General features: G+C 37.0%; 1 protein-coding gene across 2 annotated transcripts in view; it reads left to right on the top strand.

Moving 5' to 3' along the window:
* Positions 1-19,343, top strand: part of REL (REL proto-oncogene, NF-kB subunit) — a 39,061-nt gene that overhangs the window by 17,014 nt on the left and 2,704 nt on the right. Inside the window, exons 4-9 of one of the 2 annotated variants that reach the window (XM_037047983.1) lie at positions 525-616; positions 16,399-16,539; positions 17,677-17,781; positions 17,893-18,105; positions 18,675-18,743; positions 18,876-18,947. In XM_037047983.1, coding sequence (XP_036903878.1) covers positions 525-616; positions 16,399-16,539; positions 17,677-17,781; positions 17,893-18,105; positions 18,675-18,743; positions 18,876-18,947 — 692 coding nt within the window. The remainder of the gene's footprint in view (positions 1-524; positions 617-16,398; positions 16,540-17,676; positions 17,782-17,892; positions 18,106-18,674; positions 18,744-18,875; positions 18,948-19,343) is intronic. The other variant, XM_037047984.1, reaches the window with a different exon arrangement.

Consider the following 19,343-nt stretch of genomic DNA (forward strand, 5'->3'; position numbering starts at 1 on the left):
ATATGCAGTTACCTGATTTTTAAATGTCGGTAGTCTATGAACATTTTTTTAAATGTAGACAACATTTTTATGGGCTCAACAAAATATACCTGTGAGCTTCAGCCTGTGGGCATCTTTTTACAACTTTTGCTTTACATTATCAAATGTACAGATGTCATTGATTTGATAATGAACTTGTTTAGGAGGGGAATTTTGGCTTCTTGGTGTCAATTTCTGTTAATTCTTATCTATTTTAGTATATTTGGCATAGGCATACTAGTAAGGTGTAATTGTAAAATACTGTATGCAAAAACTATACAGTATATGTTATTTTTCTTTTAACAGTTTTCTTAGAAATATAACCCCGCTTGTTTTACCCTCACATCTTTGTGGTAGTGATTGGAAATGTATAACATGCTTTATTTACCATTTCCATCTGAGAGTGTGATTACTCTTCACTGATGGATGTATGCTTGATACTTGAGCATTTAGTATTTATGTGTTTAACTCTAATGCAGTTTGAAAGTTCTGTGTTTTCCTTCTAGTTTTCAAAATTTGGGTATTCGATGTGTAAAGAAAAAAGAAGTAAAAGAAGCTATTATTTCAAGAATTAGTGCAGGAATCAATCCTTTCAACAGTAAGTATTTTTGATATAATAATTTCTATTTGAATATTGACTTATTTGTGCAATTTTTATTTGTATTTTAAACCTATGTTTTAAAAGCTATCTTAAGTTCTATGCTCATTTTTCTACTTGTTGACTTATACCTGTGTCTGAGTAATGAAATAATTTAAAATCTATTACAGTGTTGAAAGAAATTCTTATGCTTTCTTATATCAGAATGGAAAATGCCATTCTTCTGTAAGAAAAGCTCAGAAATGTTCTCTTTTACATTCTGGAAAGTAAAGGTCTTTTTAATTGAAGTATCATTGGTATGTAATATTAGTTTCAGGTGTACAACATAGTAATTTGACATTTATATACCATGTAAGAGATCACCACAAGAAGTCTAATAACCATCTGTCGCCGTGCAGAGTTATTGAGATATTATCGACTGTATTTGCTGTGCTGTAGTTACGTTCCTGTGACATACTTATAACTATGAATTAGCACCATTTAATCCCTTTCACTGTTTTCCCCAACACCCTGATCTCCCAACACTCCAGCAACCATCAGTTTGTTCTCTGTATCTACAAGTCTGTTTTGTTTTGTTTTGCTTGTTCCTTTGTTTTATCTTAGTTCTTTTCATTTTACATTTAAGTGAAATGATGCAGTATTTGTTTTTCTCTGACTTTTTTTACTTAGCATAATACATTCTAGGTCTCATAGTGGTGCTTGTGAAATAGTGTTTTCATTTTCTTTGGATAATGCCCAAAAGTGGAATTGCTGGGTCCTTCTTTGTCTCTTGTTATAACTTTTGTTTTTAAACCTGTTTTGTCTGGTATAATAAGTATTGCTACCCTAGCTTTTTGTTTTGTTTCCGTTTTACTGAAATAACCTTTTCCATCTATTTACTTTCAGTCTGTGTGTGTCTTTTGATCTGAAGTGAGTCTCTTGTAGACAGCATATGTAAGGATCTTTTTTTAATCTAGTCAGACACCCTGTCTTTTCAACGGAGCATTTAGTCCATTTACATTTAAGATAATTATTGATAGGCATGTACTTATTGCCATTTTAATTGTAGCTTTACAGGTGGTCAGTCTAATACTTTTCTATACGTTTGCCTTTAATAGTGAGATATTTTTTCTTTCAGATAATTTTCTTATTTCTAGTTCTGGCCTTTCCTTTTCCACTTAAAATTTTCCTTGACATTTCTTATAATGCTGGTTTAGTGGTGATGAACTCCTCTGGCTTTTGTTTGTCTGGGAAACTCTTTATATCTCCTTCATTTCTGAACAATAACCTTACAAGGTATTCTTGCTTGTAGGTTTTGCCCTTTCATAGATATATTCTCTTGAATATATTCTGCCACTCCATTCTGGCCTGCGAAGTTTCTGTTGAAAAATAAGCTGATAGTCTTATGGGCATTCCCTTATATGCATCTAGTTGTTTTTTTCTTGCTGCTTTTAAGAGTCTCTCCTTACCTTTAACTTTTAACATTTTAATTATTATGTGTTGTGATATGGGTCTCTTTGGGTTCATTTTGTTTGGGACTCTCTGTGCTTTCTGGACTTGGATATGTTTCTTTTGCCAGGTTGGGGAAGTTTTTAGCCATTATTTCTTCAGATAGGTTTCTTGTTCCTTTCTCTCTTCTGGGAACCCTATGATATGAATGTTAGTATACTTGGTATCATTCCAGAGGTCCCTTATGCTGTCCTCATTCTTTTAAATTCTTTTTCTTTTTCATCTTCCAATTGGGTGATTTCCATTGTCCTGTATTCTTGATCACTGGTCCATTCTTCTGTGTCATCTAATTGAAAGAGATAACCAAAAGAAACGAAGAATCGTTCCAGTGAATACTATGATTAGAATTATTAGCAAAGCAAAAAGCATTTTATTCATATGCTTAAAAACACTTTATGAGACTTTTATAAAGTATTCAAATTTCTTAATAATTTTGAGTTTAAAAAAGAGATCTTAATTTTTTCTTATTATAAAAGCAATACATACAAATTATAAAATAATCAAATACAGAGTGGAAAATAATCAAATACAGAGTGGATTTTCAATCTCACTTGACTGATGAAAAACTAGTAGCAGTTTGGTGTGTTTCCTTCAAGCTCTTTTAATGAATATAAACATAAATGTACAGTACACACTTCTTAGAATATTAAACATACTTGGGTAATAGCTTTATTCAGTGAATAGGTCATGGAAATCTTTTCAACTCTGCAGACTATTGAACATTTTAGTTGTAAGTTTTTCTATTATTAAAAAATGCTAAAATAAACATCTTTGTATACAAAAAAGCAAAATTTCATTTCATACTCTTATTCATTGACTTCCACAAAGAATATGTAAAATTGCACATTGAAGTGTACATGTGCCAGTATCAAATCATAGGATAAGGGAATTTTTGTCAAAGCCTCGTAGACACCACACCATTTGGCCAGTGGGCATTGCATAGTCTTAACTGTAGTTTTCCTGGCTTACAGCTTGGGGTAAATTGAATGACCTTTTGAGATTCTTTCAGGCCTAATATTTCCTGTCTGAACAAACAAGCATTTAATTTTCAGTTCTAACCCAATGATACCTTGGGGTTCCCTGGATTGTGGTTTAGAAAATCATTGCCTTGAGGGTAAACTGTTGAGATGTCTTCATTCATCGTGCCCCTTTTCAGTCAAGTGTAACTCTCATAACAGAAGTAATTGTGATTTATCATAGCAAATCACGTGCATATGCACAAATTAGTTCTATATGCCTACCATGTGATTTGGCTTTTCTTATTTAAAAACCCCTGAGTGGGACATTTGTTGTAGATTCTCTTCCATTCACTGTAGTGGGTTTGTTTACTTTGTGGCTGGTGAGTGATGTTGAGTTGCTAGAGGCCAGGTAGGCTGGTTGGTTCTGTTTTACCTTTTACCCCTGCAGCCAACCCCTAAATTATACACTGTGGCCTCTGAGGGGATGTGGAGAAGAAAAGGCAGATGAATTGAACTCAATTTTTTTTTGAGGTCTGGGGAAAGCTATTCAAAGCACATTTCTTGCAATGGCATCATTTTTATATTTAAATAATGTCACATTTTGAGGGGAGGGGGCAGTGCGATGAAGGAGATACATTCTGCTAGGTCTACCTGGTATTACAGACATAGACTAGATTGAAGAGAAGGGTTGTAGGAGGAGCAGACCAAATGCAGAACTGATGGTATGAACACTAAGAGTGTGTTTATTTAAAATCTTCATTCATTGCTAAAGTAGAAGGCCCAACCTTTAAAGAGGCTATCTAAATCTAGAGGTAGTATAAAAGGATAGTTTAGTATAAAACAAGGAGACCATAAATAATAGCTACCACTAAGTACTTTTTGTATTATCAATAATCTACTTAGAACAGAACATAGTATTGTAATTGAAAGGTTGCAAAGGTTCCTTAAATAGTTTAAAAACTAAATAACCCTGAATTCCGTCTTCCACATGTAGCTCCTACCTGTTTTCTACTGCTCTCCTTCATGAATCCTTCACTGTTCCAGAATAACTGTTGTTCATCTACCCTGACCATCTCTGTCCATCTCCATTTTTCTCATTACCAGTATAGGAATGTAACTTTACATCATTTTTAGCCTAGACCACTGTTGATAGCCTTTAAACTTGTGTTCCTGCTTCTGTTCTTGATCACCCACCAATCAGTTTATACTGTGCATCCAAATAGACCGTTTTAAAACCAGAATGAATTATTTCAGGACTCTGGTTGTCATCCTTCAGTGGTTCTAAATAATCTTCAACAGTGGTTCTCAATTTGAATGTGCGTAGGAATTCCTTAGTACCTGTTGAAAATGGGGACTCCAGGCTACATTCCCATGAATTTGATATGTTTGGTGTGGGGCCTGGACTGTGCATTTTGACAAGCATCTAGATCCATGTTTTTTTTTTACTGTGACTCAGAGTAGAAAATACATTTTATTTCTCTGCTCAATCCATATACTTGCACACAAAGATGAAAACCAGTACTCTTACTACATGCAGTCTGCTTTCTAGTTTCCATTTCTTCCCATTCCATTTTTTTAAAGAAAATGCCTATTTAGTCTACTAATTTTTTTATGACTGTCTTAAACTTATATTTTACCCTGATGCAAGTGATCCATGGACAACACTTTGATAAACTGTGATACACTTGTTAAATTTAACTTTTGAAGCATGACATTCAAAGCCCTTCATAATCTGATCCATGTTTTTTATTCCAACTTTTTATCTCCATCTTTCATCCTCTGCTTCAACTTGATCCCTCCTAACACTGAGTGCATACATGCATGCTTTGTTTTTGTCATTCTGAACTGTGTGCCATATTCTTTCTTGTCAGAAGAAGTACCATATGTTAGAAGTACCATATTCTGTCTTGTCACTATGCTGGTTTTATATATGCGTTTTCCTTGCATAGAATGCCCTGATCTACAATACTTGGTGAATTCTTCCTGCTCAGGCTTCGAGTTTAAGGGTCACCCCTTTCAAGCTTTTCTTTACCTTTCTAAACAGAGTAGTTTACTCTGCCTGTTTTCCAAAGGTGCGATTCATATTTCTAATGTGGTTTGCTATAACTCTGTTTACATGTTTCTCTTTCACTAAATCGTGAGACTTTGAAGAGCACGACTGTCTTTTATGCATCTCTGATACTTAGCCCATGTCTGGCATGTGGTAGAGGCTTTATTAAAAATTTCTGAAAGAATAAATTAACAAATGAATGGATGAACATGCCTTGTTTGTACTTATGTACAAAAAATAATTCAAGTTGTTTTCCTTACCAGAAATGGTCCGAAAGCCTTTGTAGCTCTTTCACCTCCAGATAATATTCTCTTAATTATATCATTCACTCAGCAATTAACATAAAAAGCTTTGTGATGGCTATTGGATCATTTAATTCTTCAGTAGTTGTCTTCTGAGATGAATTTCATGCTCATTGTGGACAGGGTCTACAATTGAATTTTTTTATATTTCACTTTGGCACCTAAACAATATGCTTGTATTATTGTTGTTTTAAATATCTATCTTCACAACTAAGTGCCTAGAGGTGATAAGTTTCCTACTATAGGTTATCCATCTTTACTATTTATGCATTTATTCATCACACTGTAGTGAGATTGTAGGCAGTGCAGTGTGACCGATTGAAAATGAGGAAACAACGCTGTAATTATTGGAAGCTGTTATTCACAGTGAAAATTCAAATAATTAAACTAATAAATTTAAGAGATTATTAAAATAATAAATTTAAGAGGGTGAATGGATATAAAGTTAATGTACAAAAATTAGTTTTATTCCTATACATCAGCAACAAATAATTAAAGGAAATATTGTGAGAAAATATAAAGTACATAGCAACATATGTAAGAAATGATGATCAAGAACTGAATCTAAAAAACAAACTAGGCAAACAAGCAGAACAGGAGCAGAATCATAAATATGGAGATCATGTGGAGGGGGAAGTGGGAGAATGGGGGAAAGGTTCAAGGATTAAGAAGTACAAACTTGTAGGGTCAAAATATATGGGGGAATCTTAAGAACAGTACAGGAAATGGAGTAGCCAAAGACCTTAGATGCATGAACTAAGGGGAGAGATTACTGGAGGGATGGGGGTACAGGGTGGAGGAGAGCAAAGGGGGGAAAATGAGAAAGCCATAATAGCATAATAATAAAATATATTAAAAATAGATTTCTTTGGGGAAAATTATAGTATGAGATAATGGAGAACACCTAAATAGATGGAGAAGTATATCATATTCTCTAATACCAATGTTATAAAGATATTCCCCCAAATTGATATACAGATTCAAAGCAATTCCAGACAAACTCCTAACAAGATTTTTCCATTAAATATGATAAGATGATTCCGAACAGCAAAAGTAGAATACTCAATAGAAGAGGAGTACTAATGAGAAGCTGAACTTATCAGATAGTATTACAAAGAAAGTACTAATTAAGGCAGTGTAGCATTGGGGTAACAATAGACAGATTGACCAGTGGAGTAGAACTGAGAGTCCCAAACAGATGTAAGAAAACATGAGACTTTAGTACATGATAGATGTAGTATGCCAGATCAAGTGAAAGGGAGGAAATGTTTGATAAATGAAATTGGAAAAAGTGATTATTTACTTAGGTGGATTCTGTACTTCTTATCATATATCAAAGCAGTTGAAAATGGATTGAAGACTTCCGGCCAAGATGGAGGCGTAGGTAGACACACTGTGCCTCCTCCCACAACCAAAATAAGGACAACAATTTAGAAGCAAAGTAACAACCAGAACTGACAGAAAATTGAATTGTATGGAAGTCAGACAACCAAGCAGATAAAATAGACACATTCATCCAGACCAATATAGGAGGGGCAGAGTCGGGCAGCCAGATGGAGAGGGGTCACGGTACAAAAAGCGGTGGCACCAGGCACGAAAGGCACCTCCGGCTCGCAGGATGGCAGCAGGCAGACCCTGGGCAAACAGGTGGGAGCTGGCAGACCCCAGGCATGGGGTGGCAATGGGCAAACCCAGTGAGGCAGTAATTGTGAAGTGAGGCACTGTGCGCAAAGCAGCTGACTGGGTGGTCTCACATTTGCACACAGATGAACCAGGCGAAATTGAAAAGCGAGACAACCATGCAACCCAGGGTCCCAGCACGTGGAAATAAAGCCTCAAAACACCATTTGAAAACCTGTGGGGGGTTGAGGCACAGGAAGAGACTCCCAGCCTCACAGGAGAGTTCGCTGGAGAGATCCACAGGATCCTAGAACATACACAAGCTCACACACCCAGGAACCAGGACCAGAAAGGCCCAGTTTACTTGGGGGAAGTGACAGAGGGGACTGAGATCCAACAGAGAGCAGAGCAAGCCTCATTGTTTCCTCTTGGACCCCTGCCCCACATACAGCATCACAACCCAGCAACTGAGTTGCCCCGCCCTAGTGAACACCTAAAGCTCCGCCCCTCACTATGTAACAGGTGAGACAGAACAAAAAAAAAAATGACCCAAATGAGAACAGATCAAAGTTCCACAGCAAGTACAACTAAGCGATGAACAGATAGTCAGCCTATCAGATGCAGAGTTCAAAGCACTGGTGATCAGGGTGCTCACAGAATTGGTTGAATTTGGTCGCAAATTAGATGAAAAAATGGAGGCTACCATAAGTGAAATGAAGGAAAACGCACAGGGAACCGATAGTGATGGGAATAAAACTGGGACTCAGATCAATGGAGTACACCAGAAGGAAGAAAAAAAATGACCAAACAGAAAACAATGAAGAAACAAGAATTCAAAATAATGAAGAGAGGCTCAAGAACCTCCAGGACATCTTCAAACATTCCAACATCCGAATTATAGGGGTAGCAGAAGGGGAAGAGGAACAGCCATGAGTGGAAAACTTATTTGAACAAATAATAAAGGAGAACTTCCCCAATCTGGCAAAAGAAATAGACTTCCAAGAAGTCCAGAAAGCTCAGAGAGTCCCAAAGAAGTTGGACCGAAGGAGAAACACACCAACGCACATCGTAATTACATTGCCAAGATTAAAGTGAAGGAGAGAATCCTAGAAGCAGCAAGAGATAAGGGGACAGTCACCTACAAAGGAGTTCCCATCAGACTATCAGCTGATTTCTCAAAAGAAACCTTACAGGTAAGAGGGGGCTGGAAAAAAGTATTCCAAGTCGTGAAAAGCAAACACCTACAATCCAAGATTGCTCTATTCATCAGAGCTTTCATTTAGATAAAGTGCTTCTCAGATAAGGTCAAGTTCAAGGAGTTCATCATCACCAAGCCCTCATTATATGAAATGTTAAAGGGACTTATCTAAGAAAAAGAAGATAAAAAACATGCATAGTAAAATTACAGCAAACTCACAATTACTAACAACCACACCTAAAACAAAAACAAACAAACTAAGCCAATAACTAGAACAGGAACAGAAGCACAGAAATGGAGATCACATGGAGGGTTAGCAACAGGGGAGTGGGAGGACGGGGGGGAAGGTACATAGAATAAGTAGCATAGATGGTAGGTAGAGAATGGGGGAGGGCAAGAATAGTATGGGAAATGTAGAAGCTAAAGAATTTATGACACATGGACATGAACTAAGGGGAAATGTGGATGAGAGAGGATGTGCAGGATGGGGGAGAATGAAGGGGGGAAATGGGACAACTGTAATAGCATAATCAATAAAATATATCTTAAAAAAGAAAATGGATTGAAAAGTTTAATGTAAATCAACACTTTTTCTTTCAATGTTTGTAAATAAAATTTTTATTTTATTTTATTTATCCCCCCTATACTCTCTTCTACCTCCACTCACCCTCTTCTCCCCCCAGTCACCACACTGTTGTCTGTGTTTCTTTTTTTCTTTTTTCCTCCATCCCTCTACCCCGTTGAATCCCCCCTAGAGCATCAACACTTCTAATGTAGAAAATATTGGTAAATAGATTTTACTCTGGGTTAAAGAAAGATAAGACACAACTGTTTTTTATGAAGCAGTTGTTAAATTTGATAGTGGTAGATTTTATATTTTAAATTTTTAAAAAAGATATTATTTATTTACTTCTAAAGAGAGGGGAAGGGTGGGAGAAGGAGAGGGAGAGAAACATTGATTTGTTGCCCCTCATTCACCCCCAACGGGGGACCTGGCCTGCAACCCATGCATGTGCCCTGACTGGGACTCTGACCGGCCGCCATTTAGTCACAGGCCAGTGCTCAATCCACTGAGCCACACCAACCAGGGCTATTTTTAATTTTAGTTTACTGGTTTTTTTAGTTCTAGAAATTGTATGGTTCCTTTTCTAGTAGTTTCAAGTTCTCTACTAAACCCTGAATCTTGCAAATGAACTCCTTGCATATGTTAAGTATAGTTACTTTAAATTGTGTCTGAAAACTTCATTCTTTGGATCCTTGGTTGTTTTTCTTTGATTATTTTTCAATTTTTTATTTGGTATATAATATTAGTTTCAGGTGTACAATAAGGTGATTAGATATTATATAACTTACTTAGTTATCACCCTTTTAAATCTAGTACCGATCTGACACCATACATAGTTATTACAGTATTATTGACTATATTCCCAGTGCTATACTTTACATCCCTGTGACTATTCTGTAACTACCAATTTGTACTTCTTAATCTCTTCACCTCTTTTACCCTTTCCCCACCACCTTCTATCTTAAAGAAAACCTTTGAACATTTTTTATATACTCATTTTGGTGGTGATGAACTCCGTTAGCTTTTTCCTGTCTAGGAAACTCTTCTAAATGATAGTTTTGCTGGTAGAGTAATCTTGGTTTTACGTCCTTGCTTTTCACCACTTTGAATATTTAGTGCCAATCACTTCTGGCCTGCAAAGTTTCTGTTAAGAAATCAGCTGACAGTCTTATAGGAGTTCCCTTATTAGGTAACTGCTTTTGTCTTGCTGCTTTTAAGATTCTCTCTTGTCCTTAACCTTTGGCATTTTAATTATGATGTGTCTTGGTATAGGCCTCTTGTTTCAGACTCTGTGCTTCCTGGACTTGTGTGTCTATTTCCTTCATCAGGTTAGGAAAGTTTTCCATCATTATTTCTTCAAATAGGTTCTCAATTCCTTACTCTCTCTCTTTCCCTGGCACTCTTATGATGCAAATGTTGGTACACTCGATGTTCTCCCAGAGGCCCCTCAAACTACCCTCATTGTTTTAGTTCTTTTTCTTTTTTGCTGTTCTGTTTGGATGTTTTCTACTTTCTTATCTTGCAGATCTCTGATTTGATCCTCTACTTTACCTGCTCTACTATTGATTCCTCCTAATGTGTTCTTCATTTCAGTTAGTGTATTCTTCGTTCTTGACTCATTCTTTTTTATGTTATCTATCTCTATTTTTATGTTTCCTGTCTCTTTGTCAATGTTCTTGCTAAGTTCATCTACATTTCCTCTAAGTTCATTGAGCATCCTTAAGTTCATTGAGTTCATCCTTAAGTTCATTCCCCTAAGTTCATTGAGCATCCTTCAAAACCAGTGTTTTGAACTTTGCATTGGTAGATTGCTTGTCTCCATTTCATTTAGCTCTTTACTGGAATTTTGTTCTGTTCTTTCATTTGGGACATGTTTCTTTGTCTTCTCATTTTGGCAACCTCCCTGTGTTTGTTTCTATGTATTAGGTAAAGCTCTATGTTTCCTGGGCTTGTGAGAGTGGCCTTATGTAGTATGTGTGTTGGAGGGTCTAGTGGCACAGCCTCCTCAATCACCAGAGCTGGCCACTCTGGCGGCACCCCCTGTGCAGGCTGTGTATACCTGTCAGTTGTAGTTGAGCCTCAGTTGCTGTTGGCATGTCAGTGGTAGGGATTTACCCCCAGACTAATCAGGTGCAAGGACTGGTGGTGGCTGTTATGTAGGATCTGCTGTGATGGGGCCCTGGTAACAGAGCAGGACTTACTTAAGCCCACTGAGTCTGCGCCTTGAGTATGTTGCTTGTGAAGTGATTAGGTGGTGCTTTGACGTGGTCTGGAGCTGTCCACTGGGTGCACTGGCTCTAGACCCTCCCAGAAAGTACAGACCAAGGTCAGCTACCACCTGTGCCTTGCCAGGGGCCACTGGACATGAGCTATAAAGCCATCTACAGATGGCTGCTACTTGTCCTGGGCTTGGAGGTACCCAGGAGACACCAAGTTGCAAACCAAGGCCAACTGCTCCTAGTGCTAGTCCTAGGGCCACTTAGCCAGAGGTGCAGCACACATGAAGGTCAGATGCTGCTTGTTTGAGAGATTTTTGGAAAGTTAGGAGCATGAGAGACAAGACAGGCCATTCATATTGAAAAGCCACTGGAAACAGCTTGGGTGGGTTGGAAAGGTGTGCAGAATAGGATCTCAAGGAATCAGCAGGGCAGGGCCAATAGTGTTGGCTAGGTTGATAGAGACTCAGATATGTCTCCCACCTATCAGCTCTGTCAGGAGGCTCCAGAAAAGGAACAATGGCCTCTGTCAGTAGTTCTGTCTGGGAGACATAAGGAAGAGTTTGCCCTTCCAGCCATCACCCTGATGCTAGACAATTTAGTTTCTCCACATATGTCCCTAGTGCCTTTTGGGCTGCTGCCACAGCACTGGAGTTTGGAGCAAATGAGTCGGAGTAAGTCCATGTGTGGGCCTTTTAAGAGGAACATCTGGGACTCCAAAAAACCTCCATCTCACTCAGTCACAATCTTCACTGATTTTCACAGTCAGAAATTAAGGGGACTTCTCTTCCTGGCACTGGATCCCTGGGCTGGGGGCCTGGTGTGGGATTTGGACCCCTTGCTCCTGATGCAGGACCTCCACAGCTGAGATAGCCCTCCTAATTTTTATCTGCTACATGTGGGTGTGGGACCTGCCTATTCTTGTCTCTGTCCCTCCTACCAGTCTCAATGTGGCTGCTGCTTTATAGCCTTAGTTGTAGGACTTCTGTTCAGCTAGATTTCAGACAGTTCTGAATTATGGTTGTGTAGTTGTAATTTTGATGTGGTGGTGGGAGGATTTGAGTACCACATTTACCTACACCACCAACTTGACCAGAATACCTCTTTTTTTAAAAATTACTTTAGTTTGCCCCTCATATGCCTGGTTATTCAAGATAGAATATCAGTCATTGTATATGAAAAATTGTGGAGGTTTTAGTCCTAGGCTGTTATTATCTCCTTTCAGAAGACTTTCTTGTGGTAGATGGGTGGTCACACTTGCAATCTCAGGTCACCTAAACTCAGTGAGTGATGGGATATTTGAAGCTGGGCTTTCATCCTATGAGTCTCTGGTCTTTTTCCAGTTCATCCTTACTTCTAGGGTGTAACTTCTCCAGGACTCCAATCAGAGCATTGGACATTTGTCAGATTCTCCATCCCTGGCATACCCAAAATTCCTTTATTTTTCCCTTGTTAGTTTATTGAGAGTTTATTTCACCTTCTCATCATCTTAGCCACCTCTTACAAAATTGTTAGGCTATGTCTGAGAAAATGGGCCCTCTTCTTCTGAACTTTTCTCACTGCATGCCTGTGATATTGTGATTTTATGGTATATTTGGTCTTTATCCCCATTCCTAAAATCCTTGAAATTTGCTAAAGAATAAGAGTAACAAAAGTAAAAGGAGTATCTTTTGTTTTCATAACAAGCCCTTTTGAACTACAAAGGCATTTATGTTAGTGAGAGGACTTGGAAAACCCAGAAAAGTGGGGAGCTCTGATTGCTGGAAGAGCCAGTCAGTCGCGTTACTAGAGTTGGGCCATTCAACCTCATCTCTTTACTTCTGGAAGAGGGAGGGGCTGGAGATTGGCTTGATCACCAGAATTCAGTGATTAAGTCAGTGATCTGTACTGAAGGGGTTTGGAGACCCTCTGGGCTGGTGACCGTGGGGAGGTGCTGGGAGGGCGGCATTCCCAGTGAGGGCCTGGAAGGAGCCGAGTGTCACTGCTACGTGCCTTTCCTGAGGCATTGTTTCTATCTGGCTGTTCCTGAGTTGCTTTCTTTTATAATAAACTGATAACCTAGTATGTAATGTGTTTTCCTGAGTTCTGAGAGCCATTCTAGCAAATTATCAAACCCAAGGAGTGGGTTGTGGAACCCCCAATTTGTAACTAGTAAAAAGCATAGATGACAATCTGGACTTGAGATTGGTGTCGTAAGTATGTGGGAAAGAGCAGACTTATGGAACTGAGGCCTTACTTGTGGAATCCGTGCTAACCCCAGGTGGTTAGTGTCAAAACTGAGTTGAATTGCAGGGTATTTAGTCGGTGTCCTGAGAGTTGGAGACTTGCTGTGTGTGAAAAACACAGACATCAGAAGTGCTGGTGAATAGCGAGTAGAGACAAACAGGAACATTTTTCTTACAGTTCCTTTCTTCTGTAACATAGCCCTGTGATTCTTCATGATTTTGTTAGCTCTTTGATGCCTTTAGAGGATTTTTGTTTCATATTTTGTCCTTTTTTTTTTAGTTCTCACCGTAGAGTTGGTCACCTGCCATTAGCAAAAGTAGAACATCTGTTTTGAGTTTTACTTTATAGTTTTCTTCAGCAACTTATGAAAATGTCTAAATGTTTGGTTAACAGCCCTTTCCTTAATTTTTCACTCACTTAACTAAGAAAATGTTTAATATTTATTATATGTAAGCCACTATGTTACATGTTTAGTGAAGACTCAAAAATGCATCAGACATTCATTCTGCCTTCATGGAACTTAACCTAATTGGGTAGAACAGGATAATCATGTAAGATATCTCTCTCTCTCTAGAGAGAAAGTGAATGAGAGAGAAATAAATGTAGATAGATATAGAAATAAAAACTTTGAGTGTGTAAGAGAGGTGTATAGGTCAAGTGCTGCACTAACTTAGAGAGGGGAGATACATCCCTCCCATTTCAAAGGATGAGGTGAGGCTATGGAGAAAAGAAGAGGCTTTGTACTGGGTTTTTATCTTTAAACTGAATCCCGTGTTGGCTAAAAACGTGTATCGGTCATTATTCTTTCTGGCTGGTGACTTTTAAACATGTTGTGTGAAGATGAAAGTAATTCTGATACAGTGCTGACTATATTGCCATATATTGAGAAAATTCAAAGTAAAATCCCATAAAAATTAATTTTTGGCCCGGCTGGTGTGGCTCAGTGGATTGAGCGCTGACCTGTGAACCAAAGGGTCATCAGTTCAATTCCCATTCGGGGCAGATGCTTGGGTTGCCAGGTTTCCCAGTGTGGGGCATGCGAGAGGCGACCACACATTAATGTTTCTCTCCCTCTCTTTCTCCCTCCCTTCCCCTCAGTCTAAAAATAAATGAATAAAATATTTAAAAACTTAATTTGTGGAGAACCAGGTAGAATTTTTTTGTCTTTGATGTAACAATTGTGTGACCATATGTTTTAAACTTTGGTTTATTAACATCCATTTTTCATGTGCTGTTTTAAGAGACTTGTAAATAAACTTACATCAAGGTCTAATTTATATACAGTTGGACCCACCCGAATACATGCTCCCATGTACACCACCACAGTCAAGATGAGGAACATTTCCATCGCCACCCCAGACTTTCTTAGTCCCCTTCCCAGTTCTCTCTCCCTCCTCTGGCCCCAGTCAACTATTAATTTGCTTTTGCCACTATTGATTAATCTTTTCTAGAACATATAAATGGAAGCATAATACACATTTGATATCTGGCTCCTTTTGCCCAGAATGTTTTTGAGATGCATTCATGTTGGGCTATATATCCATAGTTTGTTCTTCTTTATATGTATGACTGTCACGATTTGTTTGTATCAAGTCACACAGGTTTGTTTTTAAACTTGGCAGGTGCACATAGCTAATAACTTATTTAGTGTGTATTGATTGCTCATCTTTGGAACTGAGATATATTAATGTCTTGAATTCTAAATTTATACAGCTATAAAAGTTGATTATGAACAGGTAGACCTTATTACCTACATAACTGTGCCAGTATAATGTGCCGCTGTGATACAGGTGTTCGTATCATGCATAACATTTTGTTGTACACATATGTTCTTGTAGACTCCTTCAAAAGGTAGGCTGAAGAATGCTGCTAATGGGATCATTTAAAATCTTGTGATAACTACTGTGACTATGTAGTTTAAATATAAATAGTCAAAATTATAGTTTATGTTATTGTCTTTAGACTAAAGAATTTGGGTTTTAACTGCTTTCAACTTTAGTATTTAACATTTTAATACTTTTAGAAAAATAAAATTTTCATAAAATTTAATATATATTTCATGCTTGTTAAAATATGACTATGTTATGATTTATTGCTATACTTTATGATATTCTTTGAAAAGGCAGTAATATTTTCCTTTGGAACTGGATTTCTCTTCCATTATCAATTTAACAGTCATTATATTCTTTCATAAAGGATGGGTTTTTGTATTTTTTTAGGACTATAAAATTTTCCTCCTGTATTTGCCTTTTTTAAAACAAACCAAATTTGCACGTAAAATTTCTTATGAACACTAAGCTACCTTATCTCATCTAGTATCCTCTTGGTATTTTAATTCCTAAAATACTGATCTAAATTTTAGTAGATATCCCTTTTGTCATTTTATTCAAAACATATGTAAAATTTTCTAGCCCTGGCTGGTGCAGTTCAGTGGATTGAGCTCTGGCCGTGACCTGAAAAGTCACGGGTTCGGTCACCAGTCAGGGCGCATGCCTGGGTTGTGGCCCAGGTCCCCAGTTGAGGGTGTGTGAGAAGCCATCCATTAATGTTTCTCTTGCACACTGATGTTTCTCTCCCTCTTTTTCTCCTTCCCTTCCCCTGTTTCTAAAAGTAGATAAATAAAAACTTTATAATTTTCTAATAGAGTTCAGTTTTTAAGAGTCTAGGCTCTGGATTCAATTACTCGAGTTTGAATTCCTATCCTGCCATTTCTTAGCTGTGAAACTTGGGACAAGTTTAAAATCAGTTCCTCTTGTACAAATTTAGGAGATAATTTACAGTTCTTAACACAATGACTGAACTAAATACATGCTTGTTGAACTAATGAATGAATGTCTGTTCTCTGTTGTATATAACCTGCAGTCCTCTTCGTAAAAATTTGATATTAATGTCAATTTGGGATTCTGCTCTAAATTCCAGATGACTTAGGTAGTAACTTCCTGACCACAGTCATAACTTAATGAATACTGTTAGTGACTATGTGATATGCTAATGATAAAAGGCATTCTTTAGATTGTGTACCATTCTGTTTTTATTAGTACAGACTCGAATGCTATTCACAGTTATTGGATATGTTGGGCAGGGAGGAGGACACAGCAGGATCTGAGTTCTATGTGAATACTCTGCATTCTTTTCTTTTCTTTTAATGCATCAATTAGTCCCTGAACCACAGCTGCTTGATACGGAAGACTGCGACCTCAATGTGGTGAGATTATGTTTTCAAGTTTTCCTCTACGATGAACATGGTGATTTGACAACCACTCTGCCTCCTGCTGTCTCTAACCCTATTTATGACAACCGTAAGTACTTCATAGTCTTGTGTTTGTCGCCTTAGCTTTTTTTTTATAGTTTAATTTTTTAAAATTATTTCAATAATTAGAAAAACTATGTTTATTACAGGAAAAATGCAAACATTCCTAAAATAACAAGAGTTAGTAACTCCTATAGTTAATCTCCTCTTGTTTCATTCCCCAAAGATAGTCACTGTCCTCCGGTACATATTTTACCAGTTTCTTCTTTGTATATATACATACACAAATACATCATTGTCGTCGTCGTCATCAGTATCCACACAGTATATTTTTGGCAACTTTTAAAAAAATTATCACTAATCTTTCTTTTTTTAACTTTTTTCCCCCTCTTAGCAATGTATCTTGAATCTCTCTCCCTTTCAGACACTTCATTCATTTCAGTAGCTGCATATGCCTTCCTTCTATGGCTGCATCGTAATTTTATTAAATCGTTACCCTATTACAAGGCATTTGGTTTGTTTTTTTTTCTTTTTGCTGTAACACATTTTACTGCAATAAATATCCTATATTTGCATATCTTGTGCAAATAAGTATCATAAATTTGCAGAATAGAATGTTGGGAAATGCTAAATCAAAGGATACAGATACTGTGGTTTTTAAAGATGATGAAAATGCCCTCATATTGTGTGTGTGTGTGTTTACTCTTATAAATGATCACCAGTGGTATATGACTGTCCCTGTTTTGCCTGTAGAAGGATAGTGAGATATCGGGTTATAAAGGTAGATTAGAGTGTTCTTTTCATGGAGGGCCTTGAATGCCAGGGAGAGTTACTGGATTATTGCCCAGATAACAGGAAGCATGAAAATTGCATTGCCTTAGGGTTATGGCCATAATTTAAGAAGATTAATTTGGTAACAGTATGTAGGTTGGATTGGAAGAATCAGAACTGAGAAGCCTCAAGATTCATTGCCTAGAAATGAAGTCACTCTAAACCCGGTTAGACAGTGCAGTGAGAAAGGGAAAAAACAGATGTGGATGATGAATGTATTTAGTGTTCTTAATTTACTTACACATTACAGTTTTTTAATCTGTTCTATAAATTGGTTTTCTAAAATTCTCTACTTCAAAGAGAAATAAAATATATTATTAAGATAGCAACCCATTAAAAAATTCTTCATACTTAGGTGCTCCTAATACTGCAGAGTTAAGGATTTGTCGTGTAAACAAGAACTGTGGAAGTGTCAGAGGAGGAGATGAAATATTTCTACTCTGTGACAAAGTTCAGAAAGGTATTTATCTGGTTTTTTGCTTGTTTCATTGAATTCAGCATATATTTTAAATTACTAGATATATTTTACTTTGTTTTCCTATTGATAGTTCTTTGCTTTCATATTCACTAGACGACATAGAAGTTCGGTTTGTGCTGAATGACTGGGAAGCAAAAGGTATCTTTTCACAAGCTGACGTCCACCGTCAGGTCGCCATTGTTTTCAAGACCCCACCCTACTGCAAAGCCATCACTGAACCAGTAACAGTAAAAATGCAGCTGCGGAGGCCTTCTGATCAGGAAGTTAGCGAATCTATGGATTTTAGATATCTGCCAGATGAAAAAGGTGGGCTTCTTGGTGGTGATGTTTTATAAATTTCCTAAAATGAGTTCTGCTAATGACATTTTTGTAGGATACATTGTTACATTTTCTTCATAATTTACATTTCTTCTCCTGACAGTGTTCAGCTGATTTTTCAACCAATTGATCTTTATGCTCTTTGTAGCTCTTTCTTAGGAAAGGAATCTGGAATAATTTTAAAGTGTCTAAACCATTTATCAAAATTTGTCTTATATTTGGAGGCGGGGCTTGGGTCTTTATTGTTCCCTTTTTATAGGTAGCAAACTTGCCAATCAGAAAGTGATCTCCATTTTGCTCCTTTATTGCCCTTATTGCTTAGTTGATATTTTCTACTTATAGGGGTTAGAAAAAAACAATATTAATATCAAAACTATTTTTAATGAGAGAAAAGTATCTTTTACCATGGCTTAGGATACTCTGCAACACTTATTAAATCCATATTATGTACACTTATTTAAAGCATTTTCTATATAGGAATAAAACACTTTATTTATTAAAGGAGAAGTGACATGATGATCCATTCACATGCTTTTCTGTTTTTTTTTTCTAACCAGATACTTATGGCAATAAAGCAAAGAAACAAAAAACAAGTATACTTTTCCAGAAACTGTGGCAAGATTGTGGTAAGAATGTTTTGGATTGATTCATATTTAAATAGGTTTTGTGGAATATTTTTTCCTTATAAAATTTTTCAAATTTTAACTGATAATGTTACTTTTCAAATTACACTTAATAATGGAAAAACTTTATCACAACAGTTAATTTTCCTGAAAGACCCAGACCTGATTCCTTAGGACCAACTGGAGAAGGAAGATTCATTAAAAAAGGTATTTTATTCCCTATAGAATATTCCTTGTGATCAAAAAGATATTGGAATTCCATTCTCAGGAATAAAACTTCTTTAATATTTTCTACTCCTATATATTTTTGCATGCTTTGAATATTGAATAAATTGATCTTGGCTTCCAGAGGTCATATTGGAAACTGGTTTTGTGGAGTTGTTGTTTGAGAAGTTACATTTTGTTCATATGGTGATAATTTGACCAATTATACTATGTCAAGCGAGAAATGGTTTAGATCTGGCCAGTAGCCTGTGTATGTAAGGAGTTTTGTTGGAACATAGCCATGCTCATCTGATTGCATATTGTCTGTGGCTGCTTTTTTCCACCACAGTGGCAGAGTTGAGTAGTTCCAACAGAGGCTACAAAGCCTAAAATATTTAT

The sequence above is a fragment of the Sturnira hondurensis genome, unplaced genomic scaffold, assembly GCF_014824575.4.
Source record: "Sturnira hondurensis isolate 20B ecotype Veracruz unplaced genomic scaffold, ASM1482457v3 Scaffold0006413, whole genome shotgun sequence".
In the NCBI taxonomy this organism is placed as follows: Eukaryota; Metazoa; Chordata; class Mammalia; order Chiroptera; family Phyllostomidae; genus Sturnira; species Sturnira hondurensis.